Source organism: Aulonocara stuartgranti (genome assembly GCF_965226115.1).
Source record: "Aulonocara stuartgranti genome assembly, chromosome: 16".
NCBI lineage: Eukaryota > Metazoa > Chordata > Actinopteri > Cichliformes > Cichlidae > Aulonocara > Aulonocara stuartgranti.
This window is the reverse complement of record NC_138952.1, coordinates 14,164,913-14,185,997: the sequence shown is the minus strand read 5'-3', so window position 1 is coordinate 14,185,997 and position 21,085 is coordinate 14,164,913. Positions and strand designations below refer to the sequence as shown.

The 21,085-nt window shown below is 41.3% G+C and overlaps 1 protein-coding gene across 4 annotated transcripts in view; it reads right to left on the bottom strand.

The window, feature by feature from the left end:
- Window positions 1-21,085, bottom strand: part of LOC309690623 (hyccin 2) — a 52,599-nt gene that overhangs the window by 3,683 nt on the left and 27,831 nt on the right. For 2 of the 4 annotated variants that reach the window (XM_082507797.1, XM_082507798.1), the window contains exons 3-13: window positions 19,525-19,606; window positions 17,755-17,856; window positions 15,836-16,015; window positions 11,600-11,680; window positions 9,633-9,748; window positions 6,948-7,043; window positions 6,101-6,217; window positions 4,020-4,107; window positions 3,640-3,796; window positions 3,382-3,402; window positions 2,744-2,923 (exon numbers count right to left, since the gene is read on the bottom strand). In XM_082507797.1, coding sequence (XP_082363923.1) covers window positions 2,744-2,923; window positions 3,382-3,402; window positions 3,640-3,796; window positions 4,020-4,107; window positions 6,101-6,217; window positions 6,948-7,043; window positions 9,633-9,748; window positions 11,600-11,680; window positions 15,836-16,015; window positions 17,755-17,856; window positions 19,525-19,575 — 1,189 coding nt within the window. In that variant the 5' untranslated portion in view covers window positions 19,576-19,606. The remainder of the gene's footprint in view (window positions 1-2,743; window positions 2,924-3,381; window positions 3,403-3,639; window positions 3,797-4,019; window positions 4,108-6,100; window positions 6,218-6,947; window positions 7,044-9,632; window positions 9,749-11,599; window positions 11,681-15,835; window positions 16,016-17,754; window positions 17,857-19,524; window positions 19,607-21,085) is intronic. The other 2 variants (XM_082507796.1, XM_082507799.1) reach the window with 2 other exon arrangements.

Sequence of the window (21,085 nt, the reverse complement as noted above, 5' to 3'; positions counted from 1 at the left end):
GGAAACCACAGACAGCACCAGAAAAAGGAATGCAGAAAACTGAGAAGAAAAAGGTCTGGACTGACATGCACATAACATGAGGAGAAGACACATGCTCTCCTGCCCCATCCCTCGTCTCTCCTGCAGCACTGGCCCAGCGGTCACGTGGTTGGCCGGCTGAGATGTGCCTGCCAATCTGTGGAAAGCGCTGATGCGAGTCCAAACACCTCGCCAGATCAATAGCCTTCCAGTTAGAGCTGACAGCCCGCGAGGCTTAATGAGCCAGTCTGCAAACCACCACAGGCCAACCCAGTCCCCCCAAATGAAGAGTGGTATTGGTGATCTTTACCAACAAGGCTGCAGCCAGTGGTTTTTCCATGTTTTAGCCTTTTGACTACACTTTGCTTATGTCTGCTCATGCAACAGATTTATATACTTCCTGCCGGTTCCCAGTCATTTCAATGCGCTGTGAAATTTAGCCGGAAATATCTGAAATAACCATATTTTGTATTTCAGTTTTTAAGTGGGGAGCATTTTAAAAACTCTTCATGGTGCATTCAAGGTCAATCTGAGGAGCAGCATTTTAAAGTAAACCTGCAAAAATCATTGCTTCTGCAGAAAAAAGAAAATACACATAACCCGCAATATAGCTGAGAGGGTCAGTGTTAGCTTTGCAATTCAAAACAAAAATAAAGGGAGGAAGTGCTACTTAGCATACAAACTATCCATATTTTCCCTGTAAAGTTCAATGCTTTGTTTATGTTTAAAAGTTAAATCGTTGGTCACATTATTAATGAGGATGAACTTTGTGCTTTGCATAACAGAAATTTGGTGTTACAAGCTAAAACAGCACTTTTCAATCCGTAGGCGAATTTCATCTGCAGAAGTTAAGCTCACTGCACATAAGCATCAGAGTTTGTATTATGTAAAATATAAACCAACATACAAAAGAAGTAAACTTTAACTATATAATGATCGTCACTAATGGAAGATTTGTCCAGTAGAAGGCATTATGGGTAACTGTGTTTTTACATACCTGCGTGTTTGATGAATTTTGACTACAGCAGTGTATATTTGAAAAAGGACCTGTTTTCCTACCATAAACAGAGTCCATACATATCAATAAATACACGTAAGGAATTCTTCCTTAAGAGTCTTTGATGATCTTCAGCGGCTCATTCTCATATGTTCTGGTTACAACGCAGAACGTATGAGATAGGATCGCTTTAGAACTAAAGGGGACAGACATTAAAGATTTCTAATAAAGACTGATATTTAAATTAATTTTCAGATTGTTTTTAAAACCACAAAGTTTCGAAATAAACTAAAGCTCCTGCATCAGTCGGGCTCTTTTAAAAATCTGACATCATCAGTTCAGAGTTTTTAAAACTGCCCCCACCTCAGATTTAGCAATATTAAAATAGCACATTTTATACTTTTACTTTGAAGTGATCTGAGCTGAATGAATAATTTCCTCTAAGGAACTCAAAACAAAAAAGAAAAATGGTTGCGGTGCAAAGAATATGCTATAAGAAGTTTAAACATGCAAAGGCACAAGCAACTTTCAATTTCAATGCAATGGAGAGGCAAACAAACAGGTTTCGACTTCCTGCAAGAGAATCGCAACTAACTGACTGCTTTTGAAATAATCCCATGTTTCTCTTTAATATGTGGCAGATTTCTATCTAACAAAATCATGATAAAGGATTCTTTCAGAGCGGCGTTCAATGAAAACTCACTGGAAGAAGACGAGATGGCACTCAGACATACACTGACCACAAGCCAGGAAATGCGTCTGACGTTTCAAGATTTCTAAACGTTTATGAATGGAAATGGACACACATTTAAAGGATGCAAAATGGGCCTACAATCCCCGCTCGAAATAGTAGACTGACGGCATTCAATTTATAACTTGGCCTTTTTTTCTGATAAGCTAAAAGATCCGACGTTTCTTGTTTGAGCAGAAATCACTGAAGCTTGCTGTAGCGTGTGCATGCAGTGCTTGTTTTCACTCACTGAGCTGGTGAAAAGAAATGCAACATAACGGAACACAAACTTAGGACAGAGTAAAGGTGCTGGACTAATAAAAAAAGAAAGAAAAAGAAAACACCACAAACAAATCGGAGGTTCTCTTTCTGCAGGGAAGGGTGGTAGCAGCAGATGGGTGCTGCTGGCCTCACAGACCCAAAACTTGATGCTATCAAACACCTCAAGGGGCGAGTTCAGAAAGAAGATGCCGGATACTCTGAGCCCGTTTTGTAAAACTGATACATATTCCCTGTCAAAGCTGTAGAAAATATAAATCAATAAACCCAATTATCAAACAGGGAGAGTTTGGAAAGCGCAGAGTAGAAGGTCAAGCTGGACACTAAACATGCTCAGTGAGTGACAAGGGTGGAAGTTTAACGTTGAAGGCATGATGAGGGGAAGAAAGAGAGAACATGACATGACGACAGGCCCATGCAGAACGGCCACTAGCCAACCACACTTCCTTCAAACCCAGAATAGGCGACTCTTCCACTCTTAAATGAGGCAAAAACATAGCAAAGGTTTTGCATTAGAGGGGTTGTTGGCTGAGCGTCTTATAAGACTGGATGAGTTAGTATACTCTGGGGAAGTGAAGAGGCAGCCACAATGGAAAGGGCAGAGTTAACCGCCTCAAGCCGAGAAGGGGTAGTAGGAGGAGGGTTGGGATGATACAGATCGAAGGGGGCACCTCCTCCTGAGACCCGCCCTGCTCTGAGCGTCCACCCCCGTCCCCTACCCTCGAGAGTGATGGGGGGAATGATGCTGCTGCTGCTGCTGCTGTGGTGGCTGTGTTGCCGCCCTCCTCTTTCCTCTTTAGCCGTGGGATCCCAGTGGGTGCGGTGGCGGTGTTGGTGCTGGGCGAGGCTAGGATTGACGATGAGGCTCAACTCTGCATCGGTTGAGTAGTCAAAACAATCTGGGAGTCAACAACACAGATGAGGAAATGTGTCGCTTTAGTAGCAGCAAGCTTCAATCAATTCGGGCCTCATCATAGCCAGAGCAGGCCTAACTACTGTCTCTAAATTCATATCCACAAGATATGGAAAAAATAGGAACTACCCCATAAATACTTGGTAAAATGGAGACAGTAGAAACTACAGGCACCATTTCGCTCTTCATCGTAACCAGTGAAACAAAGCACGTAATAGACAGGACAAGCAAAAACAGAGAAAAGAAAAGGAAAAAAAGAGCAATAAGGAGCAGTGAGTGGCACAAACACTGCAAACACAGACTATATGACCACAGTTGCATACAATAACTGACATGAAACACCATTTAGATGATGCTAATGGTGTAACTGAAGTACAGAGGAAACGGGTTTTCTTCTCACTGGAAAGGGGGGAAAAAAAAACACCAGAGAAGTCATTTTCTCACCAAATAGCTCCTTCTTGCGGGCTTTTATAGATCAGGGAAAAAAGTAATAACCTGTAAGATTACAGTTTAAATCATAACCATGCACTTGCTTAACTTTCTTCTTCAAACTATCCTCAAGTGCTACGGATAATTCATGAGGTTGATGAAAGGGCGGGAAAAAAAAAAGTAATCTACTCTGCGTCCAGATTTACTTCCTGCACTGCGGCCTGGCTCGCGTTCCTGTGTGCTGCAGCCAAGATGGCAGATATTAAGTCTCACCCTCTCTCTTCCAGCGGTGGCGTCGTATCGAGGCGGTGGTGATGGCCGAGATTGATATACGCCTGATGGTGGGAGTCACCTCCACCTGCAGCACCTTGCGGCCCCGCGGTGCGTCGGGAGCGCTTTCCGGCAGCGAGTTTTTCATGGCGTTCCCCAGCTGAAGTCGACACATGCACAGGTGCAGATCAATAAACAATTAAAGGAGCAAAGCCAGGAGGTATAACAAGATTTAAAGCCTGGTTATGGTTCGAATTTGAGGACAAAAAAAAAAAAAAAAAAAAAAGGCAGATCAAAGCCATTATTTTACTTCATGGTTTTTATTTTGTCTCGGGATTTAATTATAGACAGGTGGGAGTTTACTGCTGTGCTGCAGGTCTTACCAGGAGAGGCTGGGAGTAAAGCTCCAGCTGGGCTCGGTACAGAATGTCCTCCAGAGCTTCTCGCCCCATCTCCCACTCTCCATTGTATCTGCAAATCACAACAAAAGACACACACACACACACACACACACACACACCGGCATTTAACAATGTCATGCTGCGAGCCTATCTGGAATGTCTCACAAGGTGCCTTGACGTCTGAATCATATCCTCTAATCTATTATTAGTTATTTAGTAATGCCTGCAGCTACAGCGAGGGCGTGGTGGATAACTTGGGCACGTATCTAAACAGAGGGATTATACTCTTTGTCACGCTGTTGAAATGCAAGAAAATAGGCTGAATTTTTTTCCTCGCAGTGAAATAAAATATAAAGCATTTAGAAAAGCAAACTTTATGTCACACATAAATGGTTTTCACAGTTACTAAATAGAATACTGGCACATTAATGGCTGCTAATTTGTGTAAAATTGTGTAAATGCAGGATATGGAAACATATTATAAAATTCCAATTGAAAATCAGCAAAGACTGATAAACATGTATTTAACTTGAAAATGTCCAATAAATACTGAATATTATCTTTGCAGAGCAAGATACTGCAAGATACTACCTGGACTGATGACCATGAAAAAAAAAGTACTATGGAAATAATAAATTAAAATTGCAAAAACACCAGGAAGTGAATGGCTGAACTCTTTGATGTGGTCCTGCAAATGCAACAGTCATGCGAGCGGGGACAAATGTTCTGGGCTTCCTTTTAGTCTTAAGATCAAAAGAAATGGGATGAATGGGCAGGTAAAACAGACTCTGATGTTCACGAGGCTGAAAATTACTCTACAGTAGAATAAATTTCCAATCTGAACAGCACAAGTGAACGCTGTTTCTGTTTGTGATGTTCTGATATCCCAGCGCATTTTGCTTCCTCTCTCGGCATTAGCGGCCATATTAACCTAAATCCCAGACTGTCCTCAGCTAGTGCCAAGTGTGAAGCTTGGATTCATGTTCATCTGGCCTTCACGTGAGTGAGCACTGAGGTGACCTATGGTAGGGATTACTAAAAAGGCCATTATTTTCTGTCATCTAAACTCACACTCACACACAGCCCTTTTTTTTCTCCTTTTTTTTGTGCATCGCCTGCTCCAACCTACTGATTTCTGCTCTGCATCCTCATGGAGGTGATGAGGCAGAATGCATGCTCATCCTCTCCCAACCGCTCTGCTACACCACTACTGCAACAGTAGTGATTCCAGTCACCATCGTATCAGGATATCCATATCTGAGGACTTGCTGTCATCGAGGAGCTATAATCAGCTTTGCAATGACTGTCCTCGTAGGGGATGAAATCACCTGCTTCCACAATGCGCTGCTGATGTAATCGCTCTCTACAGTGGGTAGCTTCTGCCCTTGGTGGCGCACTAGCATATGCTGTGAGGAGAATTTCTGCAGCAGCTCATGGCAAACTAGAATCAAGAAGACCCTCATTAGCAATGTTCCAGTGGCAAAAACAACATTATGTTGTGTTGCCCACAACGAGCAGCTGGCTACAGCCACAATAAATACAGAATCTCTTTTCAGCTTCATTTACACCATTCGCTCTGGCCTGTGCAGCTTCAGACTGCTCTCAGAGCAGTAAGGTGGTTGCAGCTCTGGAGGTAGATCGGGTCAGCTACTAATCAGAAGTCGAGTGTTTTTTGTTGGAAAAGGTCAACAGACATATGGGTTTGTTTACTAGTCAGAGGGTTAGTAGTTTGATCCCAGACTCCTCCAGTCAGCATAAAGAAATGCCTTTGGGCAAGAAACTGGACCCCAAACTGGACCTGATGCATTGATCCTTCATGAAAGTCAACCAAAACCGATTCTGGCTGTAGCGGGTAGCTAAAAAGCTCTAAAGCCAGCTCAAGACTAAAAATAGAGCTGAAAATAAGTGATAATGTTCCTTTATAACAACAGCATGTGTATATTGCATATATAACAAGTGATGATGCATGAAACTTGTTTCTGCAGCCGTGGAACTGCCAAAAAATCATAATATAATGAAATAAGCAAAAACCGAAACACTTTTCCTGCTTTAAAGACACGTACATGGCATGATACACTGCAGTCAGCATCTGCACCATGAACTCAGGGTCCAACAGCACTCGGTTGCAAGGTTCCCTCCAAAGCTTCTGCTGTTGCCGCGGGAAGCCGCATACACACAACCTGTGAATAGAGATTTTTACTGGTTAAACAACATCCCTTTAACCTCTGTGGAAAGCACACATCAGATAAGTTGAGGCTAAATGGGAAGAACAACTAAAGGAAACATCAGACACTTCCTGAGGAAACACATCAAACACTGAGCGAGGGGAACAAAATCTTAACTTCTTGAGACTCATAGAAGGTTAGGCAAGGTCAGCCAGCAGGGCGCTCACGTCTTTACTGTGAGGCTAAACTGAAAGAGTGAGTGCTGTTCTCGTGCTCTGAAGTCTTCACAGTCACAGTTTGCCATCTGTCTAGACTAGACTGAGCTTGCTTCAGGCGTTGTCTGTCTGATCGGTCACAGTAGGCAGCGATTCATATCCTGAATCGTCTACATGCTGCGGTGGAATAATTATCTGCGTCATATTGTGAATTCCACATTGATCCTTTCTCCTTAGGGCGTCTCAGTGTTTCCAAAATAGACAGATGGAGACAGGTATCCAGCAGTAAGGTTTTTGATTGGCCAAAAGCACAGTCAGTTCAACTCATTTCAAATAAAACTGCATTTATCAAATCCTCCTGCAAAGATGGCAGTCTGTACTGAGATATGGTTACACGGCCTATGAGGTGTTTTAATCCTAATTTCTGGAAAGCAGGTAATACAAAAAATGTGTCATTGCAGAGGCTGGTTATCACTTGGGTGGAGAAAATGCAAAACAAAAGAAGGTACACGCGTTTTTGTTTTTCTTACCGTGAGCTCATCCTACAGACTGACTGATAGGAAGAAAGGGGCATGTAGACCACAGCAGAGTTGTAGCAGAGCATGAGGAAACACAGCACCTCAAACCTGCAACCAAAAACACACTGTTAATCTAATCAACTTAGTCCAAAAAAAAAAAGTTGGGAAAAAAGGAAATATCACTTTTAATCAATATCATACCTTTAAAGTATGACACTTTCACTGAGAACAATTATGCAGCGTGGTTCAAGCAATTTATCAACTCTATGAAGTGTTAAACAGTCTGCTTGCCTAAGCACTTTTGTGCATTGTCAGCCAGTGTGCCGCTTGTAGGTGCATAGCCTTACATACTGCAGTAATCGCCCTTAAGCTCTCCACAGACTTCTTATCAATGATGCAGAATCAGTAACACTAAAGATTTAAGTCATCTTGAACTCATAGTGGATAGCATACTTGTTGCTGCGGGTTCACCCAGTAAAGAGATTATTGTTAAAATATTTGGCAAACCTACGCAACTCAGAAGCTTTGACAGAGAGGGGCCAAGATTATACTAGCTTCTGGGCACAAGCACGGACAGTTGTGTACAAATAGTTTCTCCTGAAGGACACATAAGTAGATGGTCCATTTCAATGTAGAGCAACATGGACACACACAACTGTCAGACACAAAACCTCACTTTACCCAGTGATGGCAAAATTTACATCACTAGGAGTCATGCATAAAACTAAAGAGGGTGGCGCTGTAGAACACACAGGTGAGATTTGGGTAGTATATGTACAAATTACTAATAAAGTCACTGAAAAGCAACTGTAGCATAAGTTCTGTGGGGGAAAGTGCTCTTCCTTCTAGAAGTTATGGCAAAGGCTGATCAGGCCCACATGTAAGCGTGACAAATGGAGCAGTTCTTTTATATATATATATATATATATATATATATACAGCTTTTCTACTGTAATTGACCACTCAAGGCACTTTCATACAACTTGCCTCATTCACCCATTCATATGGGCACTTTTTATTTTCTTAAATGGAAGTGCTTTCTATCCAACTTTCACACATTCTTACGAGCAACTTGGAGCCCAAGGATGATTGGCACGCAGACTGGAACAGACAGGGGATCGAACCACCAACCTTTATAGGGGACCTGCTCTACCTCCTAAGCCACAGCCACCCCAAACAACAACACAGAAACTGTGAATTATTTAATACAAAAATTTCCATGACAACAACTCATCCGTGACCCTCTGTGTTGTGACAAAACTGTTTGATAGTTGTTTAAAAAAAATAGAGAGAGAGAATAAAAAGTTGGTGGTACTCAAATGGAATCGATACAGAACTCTCCCTTTGTTATTATTAGCCTTCAGCTTCCATATAGCATACTTTATTTCCTTAAGTGCATATTGAGGGAGGACAATGAGGAAGCCCTTGAATCTAAGTGGCCTAACTGAGTCTGTGTGCAAGGTGGATGTAAATTGCTTGGTGCTAGATCATCAGTAGCACTGAGCTGGCACCTCTCTGGAGCTTTGAGCCTTCTTCTCATAAACACTATCTCACGCCCAACTCAACAAATGGATTTCCAGATAAGCTAAGAGGCTTGGTCCTGCTGAAAACCATTCAGTATATTTATGATGCTCTGTGTTTATGGAAACCAGGGGGCCACCCTGCTCTGGAAAACACTAAAGATGATGAGTGTTATCTGTGCTTCCCCTAGATTATCTGCTATGGTGGTGTGACAAAATGTTAGCCCCCTTCCTTCCCCTGCCCGACCAATATTACTCCAAGCGTGCATTGACGATTCAGTTAAACACAGAGTTCATGATTCAACAATAAGAAAGAAACTGGCAAAACTGGATTCCATTTCTGCCAGTTTCTTTCTTATCAAGGACAAAACCGCTGCTGACCAAAAAGAAGACAAAAGCTTGTCTCACTTTTGTCAAGAAACATCTTGATGATCCCCAAGACTTTTGTCCCATTAAATCTGGTATTTCAGGAAAGGAACATCATACCAACAGTGAAACATGGTAGTGGTAGTGTGATGGTTTGGGGCTGTTTTGCTGCCTCAGGACTTGGAAGACTTGCTGTGGTAAATGGAACCATGAATTTTGCTATCTAAGAAAACATCCTCAAGGAGAATGTCTGCCCATCTGTTCGGTTGTGCAGCAGGACAATGATCCAGAACACATTAGCAAGTCCACCTCTATGGCTTAAGAAAAACAAAATGAAGACTTTGGAGTAGCCTAATCAAAGTCCTGACCTGAATCTGATTGAGATACTGTGGCATGACCTTAAAAAGGTAGTTCATATGAAAAATCAGGAAGGGGGCAAATACTTTTTCACACCACTGTATATGTCACGGGCATTTATGTATATCTGCTCATTCTATTGCTTCATTTCTATGCAAAGATCACCATAGCAGCATAAAGTATTTTAGAGCCAAAAAAGCTTTCAGACCTGCCAAGTCTGGCCAGAGGAGGCTGGGCGAGCATCAAGGCTTACGATCTGATCATCTTAAAAAGGTTTTATAGATGGTGTACAATAAATAAAGTATTTTATTAATGAAAATAAATTAGTCAAAGTTTGATTCAGTATGGCGAGTTGCACCTTGAAAGACCTCTACCACTGCCCCCAATTGAACAAACAGGGATCTCAGTGTGTATAAACTACAGCTAAACATCTAATCTAAATCTAAATCAGTACCTGTTCTGCGCAGTGAAGGTCTCTCTCTGAGGATGGAGGCCGCTGTACACCACTCTGATCAGGTCATGTTGACAGAGCGCTCCCTCTGTCAGTGCCATTGACCCCAGGCTAGAAGGCTATAAAGAAAAACAGTTCATTAAACATTTCCCAGCTGTGGCACCTTTATAGCATGACAGTAAATGATAAATGGCCCTTTTCTTTGTTTAAATGGAAAACTATAACAAAACTTTGTGGAAACGTGTTGAGAAAAATGGAAGAACCAGACTAGGTTTACATGTCACAAAAACAAACTGTGGGGATTGTAGAGACAAAGTAATCCAGCTTGTTCATGGCCTGATGTCGTAATTTTTGTTGTTTTGTTTCATTCTCTTTATTTTTATTATACAAAAGAAAGTAAGTCTTCACAAAAATTAGCCGAGTTAAATTTGTTCATACATATCATGACAGAAAGCATGACTACTGAACAGTCGGTAAAGCCAATGACTCCTTATTTGACCATTTCATCAAATACGTCATATACTTAAATGGATCAAATCAACAAAACTTGTTCAAAAAGAATTGTTTTTGAATTCTCTTTAGCTAAAAACTCTGAAGGGCACCAGAAATCCTGCAATATTGTGGGGAAAAAAATTCTATAAACAGAGCACTTGTGCATTCATGATCTTGTCATCATACTGATCATAAGACAAGACAGCAGAATTTGCTGTGTGGATCTGCTGTGTAGTTTCGCTGACCAAAATCCAAAGCCTTCAACCTCAATTATACAACATGAATTAGCATGTCACGTGGCCTTAAGGATAGTTTTATATCCTCAGCAATGTGACTGCTATATGGTCTGACATGGTTTAACTTCCTATTTTAATCCTTGCCCTGTTACAGATCTGATATCTCTAGGTTACCATAAGCACAGAGGATAAACTGAATAACCAAGGTGTATTTCGCTGTCCAGCACTGTGTCATTCCAGAGACAAGCTAAGGTATTCAGGTTAACAAACAAAGTCATCTTAAATCTTCATGTTGAAATAAAAAGAGGAAGAGGTAACGACCGAGTGCGTGGCCTCTTTGGCTATGTCCAAGTGAGGATGTGTCACAAGGCCATTTTATTCTGATGGTGTGCAGACCAAAAGTCACCTCTAAATTGAATTGATATTCTGTCCTAGGTATCTTGTGTGACACTGAGCAGAGAAGGCGAGGCAGTGGCGCTGAGAAAAAACAAAAAGCAAGTGAGCGGAGTGTATGCTAATGCTGGAGGCCAAGGGATAAGGCCACGTGACGTGCAGAGCCGTACTACAGCTGAGGAAGCTTGTTGTGACTCACTCACACACACACACACACACACACACACACACACACACACACACGCTTTCTTCACTCTCTCAGCATGGAGGATAGAGCCTTTCAAGCTTATAATTACAGCAATAAATCGCCCTCAGCACATGCTACACACTCAAGTCTCATCAACACTCGCACGCACAACTCAGAGACAAGCACCTACTGAGGGCTGTCACTCTGTGCTATGAGGAGTAAAAAAGGCTCTAAAATTTGGCTATGAGCTGCCAGTAAACAGTCGGTATGTCCTTTAAAACCTCTTGGTAATGGAATTCCAGGTCAAAGCAACAGTCAATACTGTGCCTGTTGTAGCAGACAGGTCAGCGTTTGCACGAAGCCAGCGTGACGGTGACAGCGACCAAAAGCGACTCAAACACAAAATGAACGAAAGTTGAAATGCTCTCATTTTAAAATCAAAGAAATCGACAAGTGCATAAATTGTTAAATCTTTTCTTATTAGATTTTTGAAAGACACAGATCTGGCAGAGAGGGACTAACACATACAGACAGCTAACTCCTCAAGGTGATGTTAATGAAAAAAAGACCTGCAGTGCTGGGATGTTGAGCTGCCACCTTCTAAATAGCCATTTAAGTAAGTCCTTCTGCAACTTGCAGAGTTGCAGTGAAGAGAGGCTTACCTCATGATATATCGATGGTTTGGAGAGAGATGGAATAGTGAAGGAAAGGAGCTTGCTGTTGCCATCTTTGTCCACGATTTCCTGCAAACCCAAAGAAACAGAGAAGGTGTGTTACTGAAGGAATGCAGGTTTGCATTTGAAACAATGATTCTGATACTGTGAGGTGGGCCTGCTCTGTGGGACATCCACAACCTTTTTTTTTTTTTTTTTTTTTAAATCAGCTACAGAATTAGGTATAGCAAACAAAATTTGAAAACCACTAAGAATAGCCTTGTACACAGTTAGAAATAGCTTGATCTTTGTGGCATAGTGCAGTATCCTGCTGGAAGCAGCCATCAGAAGATGGGTACACTGTGGTAATAAAGAGATGGACAATGTCAGGAACAGAGATGGGCAGTAACGAACGCGTTACTGTAATCTGATTACTTTTTTCAAGTAACGAGTAAAGTAAGGGATTACTATTGCAAAATCGGTAATTAGATTACCGTTACTTTCCCGTAGGAACGCTGCGTTACTGCGTTACCAAAACCGTGATTTTTTTTGCGAGAATGTCTCATGACAGTGACGTAAGCAAGTGCGACGTTGGTGACAGCAGCTGTGTGCAGATCAACAATGGATAATATATCGAGTGCGGGAGAGAGTATGAGCGTGCAGCGTTTAAAGTGTGGAAGTACTGACCTTACTTTGAGTTTGATTCCATAAAAAGTGACAAAAACATTAGCGTCCATCGTGCGTGGGAAGAAAACTTCTTTTTACAGCGAAAAAAACCCCTAAACTTCCGAGCAAGCACCGAGTAGCTACGACGTGATGGGAAACTCACAGAGACACTCGCGCGGATTCTTCAACTGACCGCAGCACACCTGCACCAGGGTAACCCTCCGCCTACCCTGCTCCTGCTTTACAGGTGAAAATAGAGCAACAGGACCGCTGAGTCTTTGACTTTATTTATTTTCTGCTGTGTTTTACTTGCATCTGTTTGAAAGAGTGAGTGAAAACACAAAAAATATTTTATTTTATGTGCTGGAATGTGTAGAAAATAGGTTTAAATGTTAAACTAATTTATTCAAGTCAGAGAATGTTGCATATAATTAAATGTTTTGCTTGATGCATAAAGTTAAAAGATTAAAACTGATAAAACAAGTTTTAAAAAGAGACTTTTCCATTTGATTACATTTTGTATGATGGATTATGTAGAAAAAGTAGAATTGGGCTGAAAGATCTATCACTTTATCACCTCTTCAGGTTGTAAATCGTGTTTTTAAAAAGTAACTAAGTAACTAAGTAATTAATTACTTTTGAAAATAAGTAATCAGTAAAGTAACGGGATTACTTTTTTGGGGGAGTAATCAGTAATTAGTTACTGATTACTTTTTTCAAGTAACTTGACCAACACTGGTCAGGAAAGCCAACAAGGTCCAAACTGTGCCAAAAAATATCTTCCACTCTATTACACTAGCAGCAGCCTTAATACAAGACAGGTGGATCCCTGCTTTTCATGTCGTTTACTCTAAACTCTGGCCCTACAGTCTGAATGTTGCAGCAGAAATCAAGACTTATCAGACCTGGCAACATTTTTCCAGTCTTCTATTGTCCAGTTCTGGTGAATTGTAGCCTCAGTCCGTTCTTAGTGGAGACAGAACGGACACCTAGTGTGAATGCCTGCTGTTGCAGTCCATCTGTTTCAATGTTCAACATGTTGCATGTTCAGAGATGCTTCTCTGCATACCTTTCTTTTAATGAGTGGTTATTTGAGTTTGTGTTGCTTTCATGTCATTCTGAAGCAACCTACAATGCCGGTCACTGCATAGTTTCTCTTTTTCTGAGCATGTAAACACTAGAGATGGTTGGTTGGGAAAATCCCAGCTGTTTCTGCAATACTCAGACCAGCCGTATGACATCAAAAACGCCAAAAGTGTCACATTCAGAGTCACTTAAATCACATTGTTCCACATCCTGGAACAATGTGATTTAAGCACATTTAAGCAGGTCATCTTCATCATTTCTACATGCCCAAACGCTGCCATGTGATTGGCTGATTAGATATTTGTAAGCAACTGAACATGTGTACTTAAAGAAGAGGCTGATGAGTGTATATTAAGCTTGTAAATGTGATTTTTTTCCCTCTGTGGTGGTTAAGGTGCAAACATTTAGCAGTACTGTTGTAGAACCGCCTATCACGCACGCGGTTAAGCCTGGTGTTCGTCTATTCTGCTGGCAGATTAAATGTCACTGCCAGAACCGGTGCCACTCAATTCCAATTTCACACTGCGATGGGTTGCACAAAGATTAACGCTTCTCTGAGAATGATGCCATTTCTACAAGTAATACCTGATTATCTGTGTTCCTGATATATATTAAAAAGAGGAAAAAATAAACATTTACGGATGTACATGAGAACATTTGTGAAACTTTCTCATTTCCCAGATTTATCCTGAAATTCAATTATGAGCAACTCAATAGGACTCAAGTGGCTATTACATGTGAGCATGACGGACACTGTTAACAGAATGAGTAAAGTTGAGACAACTTTTCTTGTTTCAGTTTGATCTCTCCCCCCATCCCCCTTACACTAATCAAAGTGGTGAGCTTTTCTGGTTTTTCAGACAATCTTTCTTATCTGCACTTCTCCTTGAATTTGTTGTTGATTCATGCCTTGGTGTGCCCTTCACTGGGTAACAGTACATCTCTGAATATCTGCGGCGACTGCTGAAAGCAAGGCTGTTTATCAAGGAGAAGTCATCGCTGAAGACAGGCAAGATGTCAATGAGCACGAGCAGTATGTACCTATGCGTGTGTGTAGGGTGAGTGGTATAGACTGAGGGATGAATTATGCATGGATATACCCTTAGCTCTGCTGGCTGTCATGGAGCTCTTTCTATTGATATCTCAAGCTCTTAGCACATTTCCCCAGGGGTGTTTCCTGGTGATGCAATCTATCTGCGCTCGTCCCATTATCCAGGGTTTTCCCTGTAGGTTGTCTTTCAAGTCAACAGACGTTCAACCTTAACAATGTTTCACTTGTATTAGATCTAAAGCACCTGTGATTTCCATTTAAAAAATGCACTTTCCCACATTCTTATCCAGGGATAGCTCAGTAGGTAGAGTGGTGGCCCCATGATCGGAAGGTCGGGGGTTCGACTCCACTGAACGGCTACCCTGAGGTACCCCTGAGCAAGGTACCGTCCCTACACACTGCTCCTCGGGCGCTGCACTGGTGGCTGCCCACTGTTTCACTGGGTGAATGGGTTAAATGCAGAGGAACTATTTCCCTATGGGGACTAACACGCACACTTTACTTTACACTTTATCCATTTAAATGCATCTTAAGAATTGTAAAGGCTCAAAATAATGCAACGACCTATATTCATCCATATAACCCTATAGCAGTCTAGTCACACCTCACAAATTAACTTCTGCCAACGAGGTTATGGGTTAGGAGGATTACTTGAAACCTTAAGTCTGGATCAATCAACTTTTGACTACTGTGAGACAAAGTGTTGATGTTCTCACAACTACAAACTATTACAATCAGATTCATGCTTGGCATGGTGGGGAAGCTTTAGCTTTGGCAGAGATATCCCTTTATGGATGATGATGTTGTAAGAGCAGTCGTCAAACTAGAACCAGGACACCTAATAAGCAGTACTCAAAACTGAGGAGGAAAAAAAGCTCAGCAGCAAACAGAAGATACTGGTTATGTTTGCAGGGTAAGCAGTTGACAGATCATGTGAAGGGTTTAACAGTGTGAAACTGGACACTGCAGCCACCCTTGCTCCATATTTCAGAATGAGTCTGTCCCTGATTCTGAATTTTGACAGTCAAATCACATTTGGCAGTTCACTGTGAAGATTTGAATAGTCGTTGCTTGTTTGTTTTTACTGTCGGGATACCACATGGATTTGTTGAATTAATGATCCAGGGAGCATTTCAACATTTCGGTTTTTTAAAAAAGTCCTTTAAGGCTAAATTGTATTTAACTTTTAACAATTTGCAAATGAGCCTTAAACAAATGAAACAAAACAAAGATATTAGCATTGCCTGCTAAAAACAAAATAACTGAAATCTCTGTTCAAGTTACTTCACGGCTGATTGCAGGAACTCTACTGGTATGCACTGCAACACTTTATGGTGGACCTGGTTATCCACAAGGTCGCGTTTAAGGCTCAGCCAGTAACAAGACCATCGCTCTGCATCGGGCATGCTACTGTAACCAGACCCAGAAAGGTGAACACCTACCAAGTTATAAATGCCCAGAAGCAGGGCCTCGATGCAGCCATTGCTCTGACGATCCCTGCTGGCAGTGATGCGCAGATAAACCCACACCAGCTCGGGCAGGAACTGCAGGGTGAAGCGTCGCAAGCGGTCTTCGGAGCTCCGGTACAGCTCGAACAGCTGGTGGCACACAGGCTCCAAGAGCTGGATCACAGATGGAAACAAGAAAATGCAAATTAACAAATTAACACGAGGTCTGACACCTTACTGGAATTTACACCATGCTTGTTAGGCTCTCCCAATAAGGCAGTAAACAAAACTAAATATGGAAACTGAACTGTATTTTTCTGTATATAAAATGTTTAATCCATTTATATTTAACCCCAATATCATAAAAACCAATAAAAGCTGTCATTAATACCATTAACACAAAACAAAAACAGTTTATAGAACATCTAAAATGGTCCTCTTTATTTTTGTTATACGGGGGTGTATTTTTAAGCTCCTGGATGCTCATATTAAGCATAGCCAAGTTTCATCAATGAGGTAGTTTCTTCCACTGGCTCCGTATAATGCTGATGAGAGACAGTATCCTTCTCCACCTGCTGTTCAAACCTTCTGTCTGCGAGGAACAGCCAGTAAGATAAAAGCTAGCTTCAAGGGAGGGTGGCTTTAAAGGAAGAGGAGCTAAAACAGCTCGTTTCAGAGAAAGAATGAACTGCTGGGATGCACCAATGCCTGGTATAAGATATAAAGACCTATAGAGTTAAAAATGAGCATAATAGGTCCACTTTAAGATAATTAAATTCATGGAAATGTATGTCTAGGTTAATATTAAAGAACAATAGGTTCAGGATGACTGCTATAAACTATTACCTCCCATTAGCCTCAGCAGCAGCCTTTTTAATAGCCTGCAGAAATGGACTCACATAGCTCTCGTTTCAAAACATGAACGAACGCCATTGTAAACGTAACACGACAGAATGGACAGATGGAGGGAGAGTCTCGCTTCCAGTTGATAGTGCGAGATGCATAGAAGCAGAGGGGATAATTCACTACAACGAAAGCCTCGGCAGATGTAGTGTCAGGGGAGGCCAGCTGAGCCACAGCGTTTATACAGTCCAGGGGTCAGTGTGAGTGAATGCCCACACAGCACGACTGTGTAAGTGTGTTGTACATGGCTGACTGGGGAAAAAGGCGGCAAAGAACTTGGCAAGGCATTTGCCCTTCATGTCCTCAGCTTGACAACAAAAAACAACAGCAACAAAAAAACATGCAAAATTCAAGCACATTACACTCTCCCCTACTTTATCTCTCACACACAGACATGCATGCACTCCTCAATCACTTGTGTCATCATTAATGGGATTGTGCAGCCAGACTGACAGCACTAATGGAAGTTAGATCCCTAGTTGCTTGACACTCAAATTCGACCGTGAAATCGAGGTGAAAACGGGGCCAGAAAGAACTGGAGGCACCAAGTGTGTCATTAGAGCCAAATTAAAGTCCTCTCTCATTGAGTACCTCAGGCCTTTGCTTAGAAACTGTGTCATTAGGTCCCTTTAAAGTACAAAACACCGGTCTAGCTGTGCAGGTGCAAGAAACATCTGCTTAGTAAGAAAAAGATATTGAGGTGCTTGGGCACTGCGGTGACTGTGTCTTTTCCAGCTTTGGCTGCGGACGCTTTAGTTTGTTAGGCAAAGCACTGCATACAGGGAACACAGTGTACCGTCTCACAGGCAACGCAGACGGCACCGCCATTGTGCCTTCCATCATACACAACAGCAGAGTGTGTTGCGGTGTGCATGTACGCCCTGCAGACACGGCTGTGTGTCAAGTTTTTTTTGCTCAGTGCCAACAGAAACAACATCATGACTCACAAGCAGCACATTTCCTTGAGCTAAAAACCATCCGTCTGCATGTGCGCGTCCTCCGTGTATTACCTCGTTGTTGGGGTCCTGGATGACTCTGTAGAGAGCTGGGACCAAGGACTTCTTTAGATGAAGGCTGCCGGCGTAGCTGGGGATGTGGGTTTCTGGTAAGGACTAAAGCAAGGAGACACAAAGGACTGTTGAGTGATGCAAACAACTTCTACGTCTAGCCACAAAACTAGAGAACAAGTAAAGACTGTGTGTAATTCTACATCCTGTATTCAATTGTTTCACAGCACACAGTGACTTAACTGTGTGTCAGCATGCTGTGACATGTAAGAAGTCCCTTGATTAAAAATGGAAGCATCAAAAAAAGACTTGAAAAGATTGACTTCCCCAGTCGATGAGTTTGACAATGTGGTAGGTGAAGTAAGAAAAGAAAACTTTTAGGAAAGCATAGCTTTTTGATAAAATAACTCTGAACCTAACAGATTGATGATGTCTGACATCCTCAGAACATCCTGGGGTGAAATCCTTCAAATGGTCAAGATCGTGTTTTGTAGATGACAGACGGCAGCTATAGCCTCTCAGCGTGAGAGTATGATCATTTTGAGGGCAGAACACAATGTGCCTGGTCTGCACCACCATGAGTCATACCATTCTATTCTCATCTTTCCTCCTTTCTCTAGTTTTCTGCTGTCTTTTTCCATTCCTCTTAATGTACTGCACATTATTTCCTTCTTTTTAGCTCGTCATCACCTTTGCACTTCTCTGTTTTGTAAATGTGCTGAACAGACTTTTGCATCAGATTTATGATTGCTAAGGTGACAGAAACTTTGTGGCCGTGTCATAACGGTTTAATGCACTGTACAAACCACAGTGCTTAAAGGAACCCATTCCTTCTTCACAGAATGAGAAAGAAAAGTGACATAAACACTTTTTTAAACTAGTCTGGAACACCAAGAGTGAAGCAACATTTATTATTAATTAATTACAGTCAACTAACTACCTCAACTGAAACACTACAAATACCAAAAAAATAATGAGACGCTTGCTAGCCTGCTATTGTAGTCTTTAGCCTTTTAGATTTGCTATTTGTATTGTTAAAAAAAAAAAAAAAATCAATTGTTGAGATAATATTAGCCTTTTGTCACTAATAGCTGACAATGCAGCTGAGCTTAAATCTATACTGGAAATGACAAGCGGCACTGTGCAATACATTGAGAAACCGCAAACACAGAAAAACTATTGTTAGCGCTTCACAATTAATGAGTATGTGAAATTGCTTTCAGTATCTACTAGCATTTACAAGAACATGAGGACATGAGGCTGGAACAGCAACTCTTGCACTGTTCTTATATAAAAGCTAACTGATTACTGAAAGCTGAATAATCCCATAATTTATATGCATCAAAAAAAAAAAAAAAAAAAAAGGAAAATAAAAAAGGAAAATAAAAATGTATGTGAAAACATGATGAAGCAGATATAAGCAGCTACTTTGCTTGTGAGTTCAAAGAACAAACTATGCACAGTACATTTTGTGTAGTACAGAGAGGTTATGCTGATTAAACACAGCTGACGATAGGCCCGAGTTGACCTAAGCTAGCCACTGTTCTTGCTAGCGTTCACTACATTTAATTAGAATTTACAAAGGACTGAAATGTTAACGAGATGACAGATGCACACAGTTTTTACTCTCAACACTCTTCGCCACAGCTGTTACACACACAGTACGCAGTTCCTCTCTCGAAAAAAAAAAAGAGAGAGAAAAAAAATAGCCTCCAGGAGTAGATTTCATAGTTATGACTCATGAATGAGAGTAGCGCAATCGAGGGCCTTTACCTTGAATTCTGAGAGCCATTCTTCGACAACACTGCGTTCTGAGCCCAGCATCTTCCTCAGAGACACCCCCCCCTTTGGCTGCCTGGTGGACAAACAGAGGCAGAGGAAGGTGGTGGGTACAGTAATGGGAAGGGAGAAAGGAAAACACAGGAGGAGAATGAAGACAGCAATGTCAATTTTATTTACAAGGAACCTTTCATTACACATAACCTCAAGGTGCTTACTAAAGAAGATAACATAAAAAAAATATGTAGTTTACAATGTCTTAAGGCAATAAACAACACAACAAAACTTCCCAAAGATTTCAAATACAGAACAGGCAAGTGTATGTACTCCACATAAGTATGAAAATATCCAAGCTGTGACTAAGCCCAATAAAAATCAGGCTTAGTAAAAGCTGTGCTTGGTGCTTTTTGGGCTTCCTTATTAAACAAAGTCCCATCTGTTTCTCGATAACAGCTAACATTTAGATTTAGATTTTTCAGTGATAATGAAGGTCAAAAACAAAAGCTCTTTCAGGCAACTCATGTTCATATGTATTTAATAGGACATTTGTATTTTTCACTAGAAAATGAATGTCATTTTTTTCTGGAAGTGTTACCACATAACCAGCTTCTAACCAGGTTAAATCTTCAGTGTAACCTAAATCGGCCAGATAAAAAGAGAGCTACTTTAATGACACGGAACTCTTCATTTAAGCTCAACATAACTAACCAACTAGTTGTGTACTACACACTGGTGATTTTCCTTTGGTGTCAGGTCAAAAGCTCTCTGGTGTGTGCCAACATTTGATTTTATATGCAGGGGGGGGAAAAAAAAAAAAAAAAAAAAAAAAAAACTCTGTACAGTGCAAAGGCAGTACCCCAGAAACCATTTACCTTGGCCTGTGATTATAACCCAGCAACAGCAAAAAAAAAAAATCATTCTGAAAGACAACATTAAATCTCATGGGTTTTGAAATAAACAATCAAACATGAAACACAGTGATGCTAAGTGCACATCAGTTCCAGTTAACACAAGCGGCAACATATAAAATCAGCAGCATGCTGTTCTTATCCTCATTACAATGTTATGTAACAAGTCAGCTCGGAGCTAGTACCTGTCACTGCAAACATGAACCACCACAGGAATTCCTTTGAGCTTTCACGCTACAATTCAAATCATAGATGACGAGCTCATGTCTTCTTTCATATATTTGTAACGTCAAAGAACGTCACAGAGCAGAACGATATGGTGGTTAAAAATGGCGAGGGTTTTTAACATTTACAAACAGGACATTTTCTAGCTTGTAATTCATAAAGAGAAATGAGTAATGGGATAGCATCTTCGGCTTCGGCCGCACAGTTATCCTTGGTTCTCTTCTCCATTTCCAGCAGCTAAAATTAACTTCAGCAAACTGTGCAAAGCCATTTCTCCTACAGAACTCACCCCATGGAAAATATATTCTCATTATTTATCCCGTGAAAAGATTTGCTATGAACGAGACGTGTGTCTCAGCAAGGGAGAGGAACTGTGTGTGTGTGTGTGTGTGTGTGTGTGTGGATTGGCTGAGTGAGAGGTG